General features: G+C 49.3%; 6 protein-coding genes across 6 annotated transcripts; 4 read left to right on the top strand and 2 right to left on the bottom strand.

Annotated features, from left to right (window-relative positions):
- Window positions 1–817: 817 nt before the first annotated feature.
- On the bottom strand, window positions 818–1982 carry BKA67DRAFT_382399 (uncharacterized protein). Its single transcript, XM_046096560.1, has 3 exons — window positions 1334–1982; window positions 1121–1188; window positions 818–1057 (listed from the first exon to the last, which is right to left on the bottom strand). The coding sequence occupies exons 1-3, from the start codon at window positions 1809–1811 to the stop codon at window positions 977–979; spliced, it is 627 nt and encodes a 208-aa protein (XP_045955660.1). The 5' UTR covers window positions 1812–1982; the 3' UTR covers window positions 818–976.
- A 3199-nt stretch (window positions 1983–5181) lies between these two features.
- Window positions 5182–6252, top strand: BKA67DRAFT_662069 (uncharacterized protein; the record flags this gene model as incomplete). The annotated part of the gene is made up of 2 exons (XM_046107933.1): window positions 5182–5912; window positions 5964–6252. 2 exons carry the CDS (start codon window positions 5182–5184, stop codon window positions 6250–6252), a joined length of 1020 nt encoding a protein of 339 aa, XP_045955659.1.
- Window positions 6253–6889: 637 nt separating this feature from the next.
- BKA67DRAFT_382327 (uncharacterized protein) lies at window positions 6890–7910 on the top strand. The gene is made up of 3 exons (XM_046096559.1): window positions 6890–7204; window positions 7259–7814; window position 7910. Exons 1-2 carry the CDS (start codon window positions 6984–6986, stop codon window positions 7662–7664), a joined length of 627 nt encoding a protein of 208 aa, XP_045955658.1. The 5' UTR covers window positions 6890–6983; the 3' UTR covers window positions 7665–7814; window position 7910.
- A 150-nt stretch (window positions 7911–8060) lies between these two features.
- On the top strand, window positions 8061–9601 carry BKA67DRAFT_539144 (FMN-dependent dehydrogenase-domain-containing protein; the record flags this gene model as incomplete). Its single annotated transcript, XM_046100584.1, has 2 exons — window positions 8061–9393; window positions 9438–9601. 2 exons carry the CDS (start codon window positions 8061–8063, stop codon window positions 9599–9601), a joined length of 1497 nt encoding a protein of 498 aa, XP_045955657.1.
- Window positions 9602–10863: 1262 nt separating this feature from the next.
- BKA67DRAFT_576912 (uncharacterized protein) lies at window positions 10864–11214 on the top strand. Its single transcript, XM_046103602.1, has one exon. The coding sequence runs from the start codon at window positions 11014–11016 to the stop codon at window positions 11191–11193; it is 180 nt and encodes a 59-aa protein (XP_045955656.1). The 5' UTR covers window positions 10864–11013; the 3' UTR covers window positions 11194–11214.
- Window positions 11215–11896: 682 nt separating this feature from the next.
- BKA67DRAFT_491724 (14-3-3 domain-containing protein) lies at window positions 11897–12742 on the bottom strand (the record flags this gene model as incomplete). The annotated part of the gene is made up of 1 exon (XM_046096990.1): window positions 11897–12742. A coding segment is annotated over one exon (846 nt), but the record flags the coding sequence as incomplete, so codon positions are not given.
- Window positions 12743–17357: the final 4615 nt, after the last annotated feature.

Raw genomic sequence — 17357 nt, 5'->3', positions numbered from 1 at the left:
ATTTCTCAACAAGTTCCGGCAAAGTCTACAGCGCCGGGTCGACCAGGGCTCTCTCCTCTCGCCATGGTTGGACAGCTTGTCAGTCAGCATAGGTTTGAATGTCTAGCTCACCCGCCAGACAGTAGAGCTTGTCTGTGTCAAACTTGGTGGAACACATAGCCTCATACTTGTCATTGTTTCGGTGTCTGCCATTGGCTGGAGCTATGCTTTTAAAGATGGTATCGATATTTGTTAGGGAAAGTCACTCGGCGTATAGCCACTCTGCGTTACCGGTGCAGTTGCCTTGTAAGGTCCACAGCATACTGCGAACAAATCGACAAGGATGGATTTGTGGTTGGTAATGGCTTCTTAAAAGACATCGTTTCTGGGACGGGTGAGTAGGCCAATGAACATCAGAGTACCTCGTGTAGATGACAACATACAAATTTGGGCCGATAGATTGTCACTGCAACGAGTGAGCCGTGAACTGATATGTCAGACGTAATTTAAACACAACGCCAGACTAGATGCAGTGTGCGGGAAGAGGCGGTGCCTGCACCATTCTTTCTATAGCAGCATAGGCTATCCACGTCAAAATGCCAATAACTTAGTTCACGCTGCCAAAACAGAAGGTCTATAGCGGACTTAATTCTCCACACCATATGAGCTGCGGCGCCCATACTTCCTCCGCGCACCAATAAACATGGCACAAATCACCTATATCGTGCGTAAGGGCAGGTACCTAGCTGACAGAGAAATGTGGATTTGGGAGAGCCCATAGTACAGCTGGCTACCATGCTGGCCAAAGTCAAAAGTGTTCAGGGCAAAACCTGATACACACACACTTAACTATGACATTCTAGTCATAGTCGAGACCTCTCCACCAATAGGAGAACAGACAGCGCATCGGAGATCCAAGCTTTTATGTATACATTGGCTGTACTGATTTCACAGCATAGGCCAGATAGGAACGACAGTGAACAATCGGACAAATCAGTCACGCCCTCCTATTAACGCTGCTTATCCTCCTGAAAGCATCGACGAACAATCTTGACAGGTATGTCGGTGATGCGACACCCTACTCGTCCTGTGGAGGACCATGGTTAGAACGAGTAGTAGAAAGCGGAACAGTAACCATTACCTCGGGAGCGTCATCGTCTTCCTCCAAGTCGTCACCTGAAGCATCTGCTACGGGAACGTCTTCGCCATCTAATGCATCACCGACCTCGATATCAGCTTCTTCTCCATCGTCGACTTCAGCAGCTATGGGGAATGTGAGCTGCCACGTTGGCGTGACGCGCCACGCGCCGATTGACACACGACAAGATGCATAAACATCAGCGTTAGAACTTACCTTCATCTTCCAGCGGAGCCTCATCCACAAGAGCATCATCTTGTTCTCCCTCTGCGTCGCTCTGGTCTTCGGCAACATCGACACTTTCGCTCTTTGGCTTTCTGCCGGGGCGGCCCTTGGCACTACCAGGAGCAGACTTGGTGGCGGAAGTTGCCTTTGATGTAACAGATTTCTTGGGCGTGGCAGCAGTGCCGTTCTTTGGGGGACGACCGCGGCCACGTCCGGTCGGGGGAGGCTTGGGCTTGGGTGTGACTCTATCGGCAGGATCCTTCGGGGGACGACCGCGGCCACGGCCAGACGGGGGTGGCTTGACTACCTTGCTGACACCGTTCTTGGGAGGTCTGCCACGACCTCTCTTCTTCTCGCCATCGGCAGTAGCGGCTGGACCGGACTCGGCTGCGGTGATAGGTGCATCCTTGGCGGCAGTTGTTCTCTGTTCGCGACCCGCGGGACGGGCGCGAGTGCGGCTAGGAGCCATTGCGGTGAGGTTCGGTGATCTATGATATTTGTATAAATTATACAAAAATGGGTCAAAGCCTTGCCGAGTGATCAGACAAGAAATGATGGAGTTGGTCTTGTTGGGAATGTTGATAAGAATTGGAGAAAATAAAAAATGAGAAGAAGTTGGGCACAGAGGAAGGCGCAAACGTTACTGGAGCGAAATGATGGACGCGCTTTCCTCAAGCTTGAACTTGAGTCGCGTCATTAGCAGCATGGTCTGTGCTGCATTGTAAATGGCTGAACAACCTAAATTATTCAATCCGCGACACCTTGCAAGTTGCACATGTGCATTGGAATAAGCAAGATGTTATATTGAGTTTTAATTGCCATCTTTGACTCCCACGGCGTTACACAATGGTCTTGTGCTAAGTAAACTTTTTCTGAATTGCTTTTTCACGTTTTGATGCTTGCTCAGTGATTGCAAAAGCTTCCAATCGCATCTGCCCCATGTAACCACACCAGGGACTAGACTGGCTGATGTTCTTCTCTTTCTCATCAACCAGCCTACTACGCCAGAGTTTTCATTGTCCCACAACGTCGCCGAAGAGAAAATGAATATCATGTACCTTCAGAACCCATGAAGTATTCCTGATGTGCATGCGCTTTAGACTACTCGTGGTACTACCTATTTCTACAGCACTGAGGCTGTGAGGTTAGCGCGCTCACACGCTTCATCCACTTGATATTCATTCCAACTGAAGAGTAGTTCATCGAAACTCAGAGCTGCGCCAAATAATATAAAACCACAAACCTTCTTCTATTGGACCCCCATCGCTATTGTATCGATACTGTTACTCTGTAAGTATCTCGAAAGGCATACCTAGATCTGGTTAGAATTGCTGGTCATTGCTACCGGTAGACGCTATGGCGGAAGTTCCAGCCTTTGTAGATCCTGGGGAAAGTTGAAGATTGAGCAGCGATCACATGATTTCAACTTAAGCAATTGTTGTGTATGAACGAATCTGACCGCTCTAGTGCTTGCACTGCCAACTGCAGAAGCATCAGTAGAGTAAGCTGTAACAAAGTGTCGCCTGTTGGATAGACTCAGTTATGTCTACATCTCGCTGCACCAATAGAACCGTAACAGGGGCATGCTCCAACCCCGTTGACTTTCCCGGCCCACGTCGCCCGAATCAGCGCAGCTTGCCGATGCGCTCACGTCTGTTCCGAGTGCGCAATATTGCTATCAGCCTCATATCCATACTGTCTGGTAAAGAGTGGATCGCAGGCTTCTCGTTGTAATGATGATCATCCTCAGTCATCCCCCAGCTGTCGATGCGTATGTGAGCTATGAGCTCATTGGAAGCGGCCTCGAGAATCACGTACCTATTCTGCCGGTTTTGACCAAGTTTGGATTGGCGTGTTTGCGATGAACATCAAGATCTTGGTTATGTAATAAAACTGTAATCGGGCATCGAAGTCTACAGCTGCGGACAAGCTTGAAGGAATCATGTTGATTGCGGACGCTAAGCAGGGGTGTGTCCACTTACGCCAAGCCATTTTATTCCCTTCTAGAAAAAGTAGCGGGTAGATGACCTGGGCAAGAACTTCGGGTCATATTTAATATCCCAGCAATGAGTAGGTGCCGGAACATTGAAAATTACGCTATTCGTCTGCGGAAAATTACGCTGTTCGTCTGCGGAAGCCAACACGTACTTATTCATGTGTATCTGAGAGTGGTAAAGACCACCAGCCTAATATCCAAATATGCTCGGAACGTGCTCTTGGGATCAATTGCAGCTGTGCCGCTTCCTCTAGCCGTTGCCACCACCACACGATCCTCGGTATCTGTTGTGTTAAGGATGATAATCAATTGTTGATAATAACAAGCTCCATCCCTTTGCGAATTTCACGGCGTTGGATTGAATAAGTCCCTTGGGTGCTCCCTATCCTCTGATTAGCCATTCTCAGGAAGGACGTCATTAGACGGTCCGCAACATCTCACCGCCTTGTATTGGCGATTCTCACATCCTAGCGATATTCCTCCGCATCACGGTTGTGGATGAACCCTAGTAACGGTAAAGCATCGTTCATTCAAGCGTAGGCTGACGTCAATTATAACCCTTAACATCCTGATCTGCAGTTATCGCAAGCCTGGTGTCTCTCCGGAGGGGTTCCGTACCCAGTCTGGGGATTTCCTCATCCATCTTCTTAAAGAGACCAAGAGCGAACGCTACCTGCTGACACATCCAGCGCTCCTTTGACCCTTTGATCCTTAACCGCGCGTGGCTCCCAGGCTGGCTGCGGCTGCGTGGCATCGCCAAGCTTATAATCGCGGACCAGGCTGCTTTCGGGCCTTTCATCGGCCTGATGTGACAATTCGGCAACGTCAGGAGGATTTCAGAAGCAGAGGGGAAATTCATTGTTAGCAGCGAGAGCGGTTATGTTGTGCGGGATGAGATTTTGGTGACAAAAAAGGAGTGAGATATTGTCAGTGAGGCTGGGCGGACTCCTACCTGAATAGTGACTAGTCTATGTCACACGTTCTGCCCTGACTAGCACTGACTCTATCGAAGTTCGGCTTTCACTGGGTACATTAACATTGACCGCAAGTAGGCTGCATGTTCTGTTATGAAGCAGGGTTCAGAGAATCTGGCCGTCGATGCGAGACTGGCGGACTGAAAGTTATCCCTCATCGCCCTTATTTTTTAATGTCCTGCAACTCCTTGTCCTATTTTTAGGATAGGGATAGAGTCGGTCGCACGCAATGGACAGCTAGGTTAGGTTACTTAATAGTGAATGTAACTTATAGCCAACTTCAAAATTCTCCGTAGCGCACGCATCATGCCCCGCCCTTGATGTACTTCTTGTTTTAGGCCCATAGCCTTACAAGAATGGAGTGATCAATCGCCGATTATCTCGCAGTACCATTAATTTAGAAAGACCTGGAAAAAATCTACTCTGCCAACTGGGGTGCAGATTGTATGAAATAGTCTCAATCTTACTTGCATCAGACAAGATATTTGATACACGGTCGGCCGTCTCCGTCGGTGATAAGATTCGGGCAAACGTGCCAAAAGATAGCTCTGACAGCCAGCGGCCAGGTGCTTCCCCACCGCGGAGCAGCCCGAGCTGGTCAGATAATCTTGTCTAATCTGCAACTCTAAACATGAAGGGTACGCCCCGAAAGGCGATTGGTAGCGGCGAAGTGGCCGTTGGTACAGGGTTTGACGTGGATGCGGGGTTATATAATGAGTACTCTGACGGTGGTTGTTGAGTAATTATATCTTGGAGCTGCATCTCTCTTTCCCTAACAACTGTGCCTTCGTTGTTCGCAAACATTGTAATTGTTGCTTGAAGCTTGATCATCTCAGCGGAAGTCAACGCAGGCGCACTCCTTACACGCCATGGCAGACATCAAGTACTCAGATCGCAGCATCCCTAAGATCTCACTGCATGACTTTGACGAGCGGATAGATGAGATTACGGCCAAGCTCGTCGAAGCGTCGGAAACTGACGGTTTCTTCGCGCTGGTCAATCATGGCATATCAACAGAAGAGATCGAGACACAATTTGAAGCTGCCGAGCGCTTCTTCTCTCTACCAGACGATGTGAAAGCCACGGTGCCCTTCTCTCACAAGAACACAGGATGGGAGAAAGCGGCTCAGATTCGCCCCAGCACCGGTGTCGCAGATCAAAAAGAGTCGTACCAGATGCAGTATGGGGAGATGATGGAGGGTATGTGGCTGCCAGAAGAGACACTCCCAGGATTTAGGGATCGGAGTCTGGAGTTTATGCGCAAGGTTCAGACAGTATCGGAGAAGCTCATGGTGTGCTTCGCCAAAGGTCTGGGCTTTCCGGATAACTACTTCATCCAAGCGCACGACATCTCGAGGCCGAATATACAGACAGTACTTAGAGCTCTCCACTACTTCCCAGTTGATCCGACAGTGCCGACGCCGAGAAACTACTACCGGGCTGGAGCGCATGCGGACTGGGATCTCTTGACATTGCTCTTCCAAAGGCCAGGTCAGAGTGGATTAGAGATCTGCCCGGGGAGAGAAGTCCATACTGCATTCGGGCTTGGCGACACATGGACAAAAGTCGAGCCTACAGCCGGAGAGATTGTCTGTAACATGTAAGTATGTGAACATCATGAGCCTTGCGTCGTTCACTGACATCCTTGAAGTGGTGACCTGTTGATGTCGTGGAGTGACGACCGATTCAAATCGACGTTCCACCGTGTCAAAACACCGACTGACCCAGAAGTCGACTACTACGGCCCGAGGTACAGTATGGCATATTTCAACCAGCCATGCACAGACTGCCAGATTCAGGGCCCATCGAAGAAGTACCCCATGGTCACTGGATCACAGTTCACAGAAGCTGCCATGAAGCGAAATTTCGCAGCTCTCGAAGCCAAGAAAGAGTTAAACAAGTTAGAAGAGATGAAAAGAAAGCCGGTATGTGCAATATAGGCATTAGTGGGACGTGAGCAAAGCAGAATTAGTTTGAAGGTTAAGCTACTAATAGCTGAAACTCTGACTGCTTGTGATGTTGGCGGTCTGAGTGAGCTGAAGCTTTCGTGTCGCATGGGATGGTGCTTATCTGGCTCACTGTTGGCTTATCGGCGTGTTTGTTTTTCCGTCATCTTCGGGGCGTTGGTTCTGACGTCGCGCCCATGAACTGGTACCTCGTTTATGAATCGCGCCATCTCCATAGCAGTTGTGCTTGCGAAGGCGGGAGCTACGGTGACATGACCGAAATGTAAAAGCTGGCTATGAAAATAGATGAAGTGATGTAATTGGACCCTGCACAAAGTGTTCGTCCAAGTTGGCACCACTTCTACTTCCACTGCAAACAAATACAAGGCAGACAGCTGGCGTTTAGTACTTGAATACACAATGTTGGGTTTCCTGGATGTGAGATATCTACAGTACGTCCTTTTCCGGTCCGAATCTGTGTGGCAGTCTACGTGGAAGTTGGTAGTATTCAATCTGGATACAATAGAGTTCATTCTATGTAGTTAGTCTAGTCTAGGCGCAATAGCGGCGTCCAATCGGCAAATTGACTTTGTAAGCCCCCACCACCCGCCTGTAAACATTCAGGCGAGAGCCCAAATTGGTTGTCTCTGCTATATGCATATATAGCGAACCGGACAGCGTCTTGTTGATGTTAATTCATAATCTTCGTCACAACTATATTGAGAATGACGTCCCTGAAGGCATTGCCCGAGAACTACGCCACGGGCCTCAGGCTGATCGATGAAGCGCATGCGCAAGACCCTAAAACCATCGCCGGCACAGATGGAAGCGGGACAATTGCGTATGAGCTACATTATGCACAAAAAATGACGAAGTGGTTAGCGGCAAGATATCCGGAAGCGTCGCCATCACTACAGCTTGCTATCCGAGCTCAACATTTCAGGAGGTGAGATATATGGCAAATGGTCACAAGTTCTGCACTCGCTGATCTGGCTGTCAGATGGGAGATCCCTAGGAGCTCATATCCTATGACGCGCCTGGGCTACTTGACCTGGCGTTCTAAGCAAAAGGCACAGGCTGCGACGCAGGTAGCGGAACTATTGAGCTCGCCTTCTATTAACCCTCATCTCCCGGAGGAGGACATAGACAGGGTCGCGGCACTGATTCGCAAGGAGAACCTCAAGAACAATGAGGAGACACAAGTTCTCGAGGATACTGCTTGTCTTGTGTTCCTAGATGACCAATTTGACGATTTTGAGAAGAAGGACGAGATAGATGAAGAGAAGATCATCGGTATTCTGAAGAAAACGTGGGTCAAGATGAGCCCAAAGGGCCAGGAATTAGCATTGGGGATGCAGCACAGTGACAGGGCAAAGAGTTTGCTTGGAAAGGCGTTGGCGGGTTAAGCCCAAAAGGACTCAATCGCTTCGTGCACTTTGAAATTCTGGTGTCGCAACTGGTTGGGTTAACTAGGTTAGGACATACTTCGGTTGCGTGACTAGGGAATATGCAACTGGTAGACAAATCAATCACAAGTTTTCAGGTTGTCTATATTGGTGAGTCGAATTTTGCTTCAATTTTACCCCTCAAAACTGGCATTCTCGCCGCTCGGTATTCTTTCCTCCGAGTAGTACCACTAACATCCGCTAAGTTATAGCGATCCTCCCCTATCCCCAACCCTTGTGTGTTGTTACGGAGATTCTATACCATACATAAAGTCAAAGCTACATCAATCTCTTAAAAGACTTCGTCGCAACTCAATTCTCATGTTATGCTCGCTGCATCACTACTGAAGATTCAAAATGCAAGAGCGATCTATCTCCGCCGAGGAGATCTCACAACACGCCTCCCTCCACGATCTGTGGGTTGTCGTGGACAGTGTGGTCTACGACGTCACAGCCTTTGCCCCGGAGCATCCAGGCGGCGTCAACATACTTCTGCAACATGGTGGACGAGACGCGACAGCAGCATACTCGGAGGTTCACTCGGCATCTCTCATCAAAACTTCCTTACCATCTCCATGTCATATAGGTAGAATTGACGCAGCCACGATCACCAAATCTTGGACTGCACCACTATCAGGAAGTGCTTCACCCCAGAAGAAGGGGGGGACTCTGAAACCGCCATTAGAGAGCCTCATTTGCGCTCATGATTTTGAGTTAGCTGCAGAGAAGAGCTTTACGCCAAAGGCGTGGGCTTTTGCGTCGTCAGCGGCAACGGATTGCTATACCAAGGACAGAAATCGTGGGACATACAGGGACATCATATTACGTCCTCGTATCCTCACGAACGTCAAAAGTGTCGACCGAGCCACGACTATGCTAGGACACAAGATACACTATCCCATTTTCTGTTCGGCTACATCGATGGGTAAGATGTTCCATCCTCAGGGCGAAAGAGAGATCGGGCGTGCATGTAAGAGTTTGGGGATTCCTCAAATGGTCTCGACAAGTGCTTCATATTCATTTCTTGACATCATGAACGCTCACAGGGAGGGTGACAATGGCATGACAGGGGGTGTGCCGGTGTTCTTTCAGCTCTACATGGACAAGAACCGCGAAAAGTCCAAGGCATTATTGAAGCATGTCACAGAACAAGGCGCGAAGGCAATCTTTCTTACAGTGGATGCACCTGTCACAGGCAAACGCGAAGCCGATGAACGGGTCAAGGCAGACGAGAGTATTGGGTCGCCTATGACCGGTGTTCAGGCTCAAAACGATGAGAAAGGTGGTGCTTTGGGTCGGATCATGGGTGGCTTCATCGACCCGACTACAGCATGGGACGATATTGCATGGATACGTGAATGCGCACCGGGATTGGCAGTGATCTTGAAAGGAGTTCAGACCGCTTCAGATGCTGTCATGGCCATGCATGCTGGAGTCGACGGTATTTTACTCTCAAACCATGGAGGCAGAAGTCTGGACACGTCGCCTGCAACGATACTAGTTCTTCTCGAGCTGCAAAAGTGTTGCCCTGAGGTCTTCGACAAGCTAGAAGTCTACGTTGACGGAGGAATATCACGGGGAACCGACATCTTTAAAGCTCTTTGCCTAGGTGCCAAAGCTGTGGGAATTGGTAGAGGCTTCCTGTATGCATTGAACTATGGCCAGGAAGGTATCAAACATTATATTAACAGTAAGTTTATTGTCTTACTGATTGTCAAGCGCTAACAATGACAGTCTTGAATGATGAACTTGAGACAACGATGCGCATGTGTGGCATCACCAGCCTGGATCAAGTGCATCCTGGGCTTCTTCACACGGGCGCTGTTGACCACTTGATACCCTCTGGAGAGAGCCACCCATATGCTCGCTGGAGCCCAAGAATGAAGAGCAAACTGTGAAATATTTACTCTTGATTTGCTTGGATCCTCATCCTCAACCACAATGCCATTGCCAAGAAATGAACCTCCCGCTGCTAAATGGCCTGGAATCGTGGCAATATTCAAGTAGAAACAAAACTAGAAAGCAGCCGTTGTTGAAACGAAAGATTTGCTATGGCAGAGCAGTCGTGCTATGCAACTATGATTGCACTGATGGGAGTTGCTGCAGCAATCAAGTTTTCTGGAGCAAACGCTTCCTCATGCCCTGAATTTAATCGATTGACACATCAAATCAGCCTTCCTTCTCGTTTTCATTCTTCCAACTACAGGACCTCAGATAAAACGCTTTGTAAGCTCTACACGTCACCGCCTACAATCCGACAAACTCCACCACCGCCCGACAGTACAACCACAACTGTATCCCACACCACACCACATGCGCCTTCCCACCTTCGTTTCACGACATCAACTGGACTGCGGAAGTTTCATCATCTACATAGCGACTTAATACTGATATAATCAACGTAATGGAGTGCTTTTATGATCTCGCAAAGGACAACAGTCAGTGGACAACCGACGAAGATGGCGCCGTCTGCAAGCTGAAAAAGGACGGTATGAGCTGGGCCGAGATCGGAAGATCCATCAGTCGTGAGGAAACCTTGGTTCAGAGGCGCTTCAGATACATCAAGTCGATCATCGAAGCGGCGGGATGTGACACCGATTCTATCGGCGAGACCTGGGCCGATGACGTCCGCAGCAAGGGCCAGGACATCCCTTCCCCTGACAAGCCATCACCTGCTAAGCCGTCACGTGAGAAGCCGCCCTTTTCTAATCATTCATCTCTGCCCAAGCAAAACGCCTCGCCGTCAAACCAGCCGTCACGACCAGATCAGGTATCGCCTCTCAAGCGCTCTGTCCCGCCACACCCATCGTCTCCAGAATCATCACTATCAAAGCCAACGCCCTCAGAGCACACAATCAGCAGTACGTCAAGCAATGGCTCATCCGAGGTCTTTCGCATTCGGACATTCGCCAGCCGCATACGAGACTTGGAAATGAGCAAGCAACCTGTCCACGATAGAGGCGGCGGAGGCAAGACGCAGACGAAAATCAACGACAAACAGAAGCATATGAAAACTGACGGCAAGAAGAAGCAGCCCACGTCCACTCCCAAGATAGGGAAGCTGAACCTTGCGGGGAAGATCACCAAGAAGGATGGTCACCGGTTCGCGGAATTAGCCGATGCTTCTTCGTCCTCGTCCTCTTTTTCCTCGTCGTCGGAGCAAGAAGTGGAGGAGAAGGGAGAGGAAGAAGAGGAGGAGGAAGAGGAGGAGGAAGAAGAGGAAGAGGGGGAGGAGGAGGAGGACGAGTTCGATCACGAGGCGGAGCGCGAGGAGCAGAAGCGTTTCCTGTACCATGAGTACTGGAGCGAGATGTACCCAAAGCAGAAGACGTATAGAGCGGATGCGTTCTGGAGTGAGGGTGATTGCAAGGTGCTCGCAGTCATCGAGGCTAAGGATGAGGCGCTCAGGTACAAGCGCATGCAGGCAGAGTTCTTCAACGCCACGGGCAGGATGATATCATGTGAGATTATCAAGTACAAGATGTCATAGAGCAAGTGAAAGGAATGGGGCAGCGGGACTAAGCAAGTGTGAACAATATAATTATGCCTAGATAGGTCAAAGTTGGTACACAGGATGTCGAAGAATCATGTCTGCGATGCAATATTCGAGGAGTTATAGTCGATGCATCCCTTCTGATGCGACGCAACAGATCATGCTAATTTAAACAAAAGTCACACCCAAGTCATATCGATCCACCTTGAAATGCTGGGGGGAAAAGATGACTGGGTATCATCGAATACAGAGAGAATACAAGCTAGCGGTATCCCAGCTTTTGGCCAAACAAAGATCGCCTGAAATATAGGTCAAGATGACTTATCTTCGACCAATTCAAAGATGCATCTCCCGAACTTCTTCAAAAACTCCGATGAGCTATGCAAATTAGCTAGTATGGTGGGATATTTTATAGAAAGCCCGAGTATTACAGGCTCCTCAATATTCGAATTACTGGTAGATCTTTATTGTTTGCGAACCTTCATGAAGTTCGCTTTCTTCGTAGTGGTTCTTGTACCCGCGTGTACGACAGCGGTCCTTCGGAAATATGTACCAATTCAAGACTGGGTATATCGCTTTGAAAATAGCAAGTCGTTTAGATCGGATTTTGCATGCCCGCGGGAGGAACAGCTGTCGCTATGCTGTCACCTTGCGACGTGACCAAGATTGCGGGGCTTTGACCTCGGCTTCGCGATCCGATACTCGATCCCAAGCCACGCTTCATCATCTTGCCTAATACCGTAACAAGTTCACACGCATCGGCGAACATGTCATCGTCCATCCCCTCTTGAGCTTCATACACCTCGGAAATGGTTTTTTTCGCCAATTTACGACTCCCTTCCGCATCGTGTACACACTCGTAAAGAAAGGCTGCGTATTCTGTTTTCAAAGAAAGTCGAAGTGAATGCGACCCCCAAAGATTTTGGTCGGCGAGTTCAATGGCTTGTATGAAATAATTATGCGCTGTAGGCAAGTAGTCCACTGCTGGAAGCAAAAATGCAGCCACGGCTTCGGGTGGCACCGGCCCAAACCCAGGCGGTGGTCCAACAGGTCCACCTTCCAGGACATGAGTAGGCTGTAAAGAGGACCTGGCAGTCTCAGGTATGTCATCGTCTCTCGCCACACCTTTGCCCTTGTCGAGTCGTGCCGACATATATCCAGCCGCAGCAGCAGCTAGTGCCTCCGGGGTCATTGTTGATACAGGCGGGCTGTTGTGAAATAACACAAAAATGTGATAGAATGATGCTCGCAACTTGAACGCAAGCACTTTCAGCTCAACGTGATCTCCAACCATCGGGAGAACATATTGCTCCAGCATCACAAGACCCTCTCGAGAGAGCCATATTATGTGCAGGTACAATTCGAGCGACTGGGTCATGCGCGTCGTGTCTAATTTCCGGTGTTTACGGGCCTTGACCAAGTGGCCTGCAAGATTTATGGAAAGACCAAGGATTTTGTATAGCATCGAGCTAAGCAGGGCATTGCTAGGCTCAACTGCTCTTGCGAGCTTGCCGAGAAATTTTTGGTCGACCTCAGAAGATGCCATCGGATCGCACTAGGCCTATCGGCGCAATGGCTTGCTGCTTCAGTGTCAGCTGTGTCATCCGGAGCTCCTGGTATCCCGAGAATGCATGCTGGTCGATCTGGTGAACATGGGGCAATTGAGCAGTGCTCCATAAAGACTCAGCAATGGTGGCACTTCATCTGCATAGAAGGCGGGCATTTTGTAGCCCCAAGATAAAGCAAGTGCGAGGAAGAACCGTACCTTGTGCGCCGATGGCTCCCAATGATCCTACAAAGCGGCAAGGCTGGCGATATTAATCGAGACGATACTAATTGACAGCTCCACTAGGCCACCTGTAGTCGTCCAACACCTGGGATTGGCTTCCACTATACTTGAGTTGAGATTGGGTGACTGAGTCTGATGATGGCCTGTTGCGGGTTTGTGTGGGCTGGTGGTTGTGAAGTTGTCGAGGGGAGTGTTGTGAGAGGATATGCTGTCCCGAAAGCTGCTGTGGAAGAGACCTATACTACTGTCATGCCCTGCTGAGACTTATAGAGAGGACTCAGTGTGGCCACATAAGCAATCGGGCACGAGAAAGCGTTGCCTGGGGCCCAGGTGATGATGTGAGTAGTGGCAGCCCTAGACGAAAGAGCCAGCAAACTTAGGCTTTGCGTCACAGGAATGAGTTTCGAGTAAGATTAGATATCAAATTACAAAGAGCTGTCTTCACAATTAGCTGGAATTCATCAGAGTGAATCGCATTAAGCTTGAAGCCGCGCAATCATTGGAGGAGTACTGACCAATATGGTACAGCGAAGACACCACAACCCAAAAGGCCCAATTGACGGCCGGTGACCGTGGCCTAACTGTCGCAAACGAAAGATGTGGGTCAGGGCGAGGAGCCGAAACGATTGAGAGGCTGGGGAGAGGTGAAGGAGGACGGTGATGTTGGCTGTCTCCTATCGTGAAGCATTTCGGCGTCAAGTATTCCCTATGACAAGCGTGCAGCGGAGGTGTTTTGCAATATATATATGATCGCCGTGGAGCTGGGATCCCTTGATGCTGCAAATGACGCTCGGAGGACCCTTAGACCTGGATTTCGTAGGCCGGAAATCCAATGGCGGTGTAAGGTCCACCGGCTGCTTGAATCTTACAAGTTGGTATTGGACTATGTGGAGCAGCCGCTCGTGAAAGTCCGGAGATGTTACTTAGTGAGAGATCGAGTCCTGGAAATCAACTGCCTTGGCTTGAGCTCGTTGAACTTGAAAAAACAACAACGTGTAAAGCGGTAAGGCACAAGAGGTTTAGGATCATAAACATGAGGTACGTATGTGTGACTGGAGGTCACTCGCGACGGGTTATTAAGCATGAGCTAGAGAGTGCAGTGTTTAAAGGAGAAATGCAGGCTGGTAAGCTTCCCATGCATGAACGATGGTGGGTCGTTGAGGCCCTCGTGCAGAAGGCGCCGGAGGCTCTCGCAGTGAGAGTGCAGATAAACGAGCGCGATGGGAAATGAGAGACGCGAACAATGCTGCGCTGCAGCCAGGCCCAGACAATTAACAAAGACGAGGATCCGGGTAAAGCAGATACACGACCCCCCCAAAAAAGATCGAGGTCTGGAGGGCAATGGCAAGCGAATGAAGGCCTGTCGATGATGCAGACACGCTGATGCAAGATGAGTTGTCAAAAGTCGAGTCGAGAATCAGGTCGAATCGACCCTCAGGCCAAATCCGATGCTACCTACGAGACTAACCTAGGCGGGGACTGGTTGGAGCCAGCTACCTGCCAGCTTACAGCATATAACGAACGGATCGGTGCTTGTCAGGATCCCTGAGAAAATTTCTGGAAAAGATCTGGTGCTCAACATTGAACCTCAACTTCGCATTTATGTAGGTCGGATTTGATACCTGTCCTCGATCATGGGCAGCTTGTCTCTGTCATTGAGTATTGTTTGATTATCGATGGCATCCCAGCCCCATTGATCCCTGTCTGCCATGTACAGCGCGCAACCCTGCAATATAGCTCAGCCCAGCTTTCTCGAAATTGTTGGATGATGAAGCGGTTGTATTGTAGCAACACCTTCCTGTTGAACACCATCAGACCTCTCGATATGGAAAATGGGCGACTCAGCATTTTAGTTCTAACGTAGGTGTTGGCAAACGGGTTCCTGGCAGAAGCGAAACTCTAACACGACGCGCAACATGGTGCTCTCCACGACAACAGGCGTCCCAGATTGAATTAGATTATACAGGCGACGAAGACGTTGCTTAGTTACCCCAGAACCCGCATCCTCATATCTAAGACATGCAATTCCGATCCATGACACACGGCGGAATCGTTTGGCACACACATGATCCATAGACGCTTCTGCGTCTCTTTTGCCGCGTGGGCACGCGCTCCTTTGGAGCAAAGCGGAACAATATCTTTTTAAGTTGTACCAGCGCAATTCCCGTGCAATTATTACTACAATTGATGCCCATAATTTTTCGTCTATCGTACATGATGCCACCAAGGCAACTCGGTGCATCGTGTACCAGCCCCAGCCAATGCCGAGTTGCAACCACACTATGGATCGGTTTCATATCGCCATGAGTTCCTGAATCTCAATTTCAAACCCCAGACACAGCTGCATCAAGTCGTTCCTTCGTCCGTATACAACCATGCAGGCTATCTGCACTTCGTGTGCACTGAAAAACGCGGAAGACGGCCAGCAAGTTCCTTGTACAGGGATCGCGAGATAGAGTTACAGACTTGTTAAGCAGGTCACCAAGGAGGGCAAAGGGCCCCGTCCGTCTGGAACTTCCAGCCACCTCAATTCTTCCCACACAACGGGAGCTAAACACGCCTAGCCTAGGTTAGTTGATTGTAAGTCTACTGTGGTACGTGAGCCCAGCTGATAAGGATGTGCATAGTACAGTGGGTTAGCTGGTTTTCGCTCCCGCTGTCTTTAGGCGCTGTCTTTAACCCAATGCTAATCTTGTCAGCCAAGACAAACCAAGTCGCTGCAGGAGGGTGTGAGCCATTTTGACATGACAGCTCATCAACCTTTCATGACCTCACGGAAAAACGAATCAAATTGGCTGGGTATCTATCAATAACTCCTGGGGCCAAATTCATACTTGGCCATGAAATATGCGACCATCCCCTCCATCGTCTCCTTTGTCGAAATGGCTGTGGAATCCTAGGCCTCGATTGGTGTTCACGGACCAGTGACATGTTCTGCCTGCCTCGATCTGGCTCCACCTCAGCTATGATGATACTTCGAACAAACAGAAGGAACTGGCGGTGAAGATGCTCATGACCCGTATTGTTCAATCGCCACATACCATTCCGGCTTTTACGTTGCAATTGCATCGGCAACGTGCTGTAACCGGTATTGTCCTTTGCTTTGTGGTATCACGCATCTCTAGATTGCACAGAAAACGTGTCGCTGCCCGGGCTTGCTTGGTTGAGTTGCCTAACGTGGGACACAACGAACACACGAATTGTACTGGTAGGGACATCCATCCATTATGATCGCTATGATCTTTCACTTTGACTCGACGTCCTTCAGGCGTTACAAAGCATAGGCAAAAAAGGCATGCGGCCCTATTACGCCTTTCTCCCGTGCAATTACTCGAGCAATTGTTTCAAGATGGACACCTTACTCCTGGTCTGGCTCTGATGCACCTAGGAGAACTCTAAGCCGACGACTATAGAAGTCGACGTGCTCTCTAACAATTGGCCGCGATGCCAAATTGGGGCCGGTCGTGACGTTGACCCGGCATTTGGACACCTGCAGGCTCAAGCTCAGCTCAGGCTCAGATATCGTTTCAATGTCTTTCTCCGGACCTGCGTCAAACGTAGCAACTCAGATTCGAGATCCCCACACCCACATCCAATCCATGGCGTTGGTAGCGGATTCTTTCCTATTGGCCCCACGTCGTCAACTCGAGAAAAGCACATGCACGCGACGCAGAGAACAGGCAAAAGGCTGGCTACATTATCTACCCGACCTCGACTTCAGGACTCGTTGCGAACATACGCCAAAGACCATGCGAAGTTTATGAGCATATCGTTTGCTACTAGATTAGCTCTACAGTGTGCTATGATTTGCCCTTGAGTCTGATCCTCACATGCTGTGGAACTTACTCAGCCGTGCTGAAACAGGCTACTCATAACTGGCTGCCGTTACCGATAAATCAAGAGACCTGCCATCCCAATAGGGAAATTCGCGACTGGCAAATGCCATAGGCAGTTGCCAAATACTGATAAGTATAGCCGATCGGGTTGAAGTTTGTATATTGACAATGCGAGTTATCTCACTTAGATCTAGCTGAAGCACCAAATTGATGCCATCTCAAGTTGATATTTCAACGATCACACATAGGACGGATAGGAACTTAAGAATAGCAACATCTCAAATCAATTATGATACGGCTACCTGAAACGTTCGGACCGTACTATTTGAATGACTCGCTCGTTACTACTTCAACTTTACTTTTCGAGTTGAACAATATCCCCCCCCCCCCAAGGGACAAACAAAAACTATTGGACGTCTCCTGTCTTGCATACAGACAACTATTGCCCAGACATATAACCTTATTTGTACAACCTTGCAGCCCGAACAGGAAAAGCAACCCAACTCGCCACACACGTAGTCATAGATAGCAATTGC

This window comes from Truncatella angustata, assembly GCF_020726525.1.
Source record: "Truncatella angustata strain MPI-SDFR-AT-0073 chromosome Unknown BKA67scaffold_7, whole genome shotgun sequence".
In the NCBI taxonomy this organism is placed as follows: domain Eukaryota; kingdom Fungi; phylum Ascomycota; class Sordariomycetes; order Amphisphaeriales; family Sporocadaceae; genus Truncatella; species Truncatella angustata.
Note: the sequence above shows the minus strand (reverse complement) of the source record. Positions and strands in the feature narration are given on the sequence as shown.

Bases quoted from the DNA above. Each gene is read 5' to 3' on its own strand.
- BKA67DRAFT_576912 (XM_046103602.1), top strand. From the start codon at position 11,014: ATGTACCCAAAGCAGAAGACGTATAGAGCGGATGCGTTCTGGAGTGAG.
- BKA67DRAFT_382327 (XM_046096559.1), top strand. From the start codon at position 6,984: ATGACGTCCCTGAAGGCATTGCCCGAGAACTACGCCACGGGCCTCAGG. The intron at 7,205-7,258 runs GTGAGATATATG...TCTGGCTGTCAG, and splicing joins CGAGCTCAACATTTCAGGAG to ATGGGAGATCCCTAGGAGCT.
- BKA67DRAFT_382399 (XM_046096560.1), bottom strand. From the start codon at position 1,811: ATGGCTCCTAGCCGCACTCGCGCCCGTCCCGCGGGTCGCGAACAGAGA. The intron at 1,189-1,333 runs GTAAGTTCTAAC...GTGATGCATTAG, and splicing joins GGCTCCGCTGGAAGATGAAG to ATGGCGAAGACGTTCCCGTA. The intron at 1,058-1,120 runs GTAATGGTTACT...CAGGACGAGTAG, and splicing joins AAGACGATGACGCTCCCGAG to GGTGTCGCATCACCGACATA.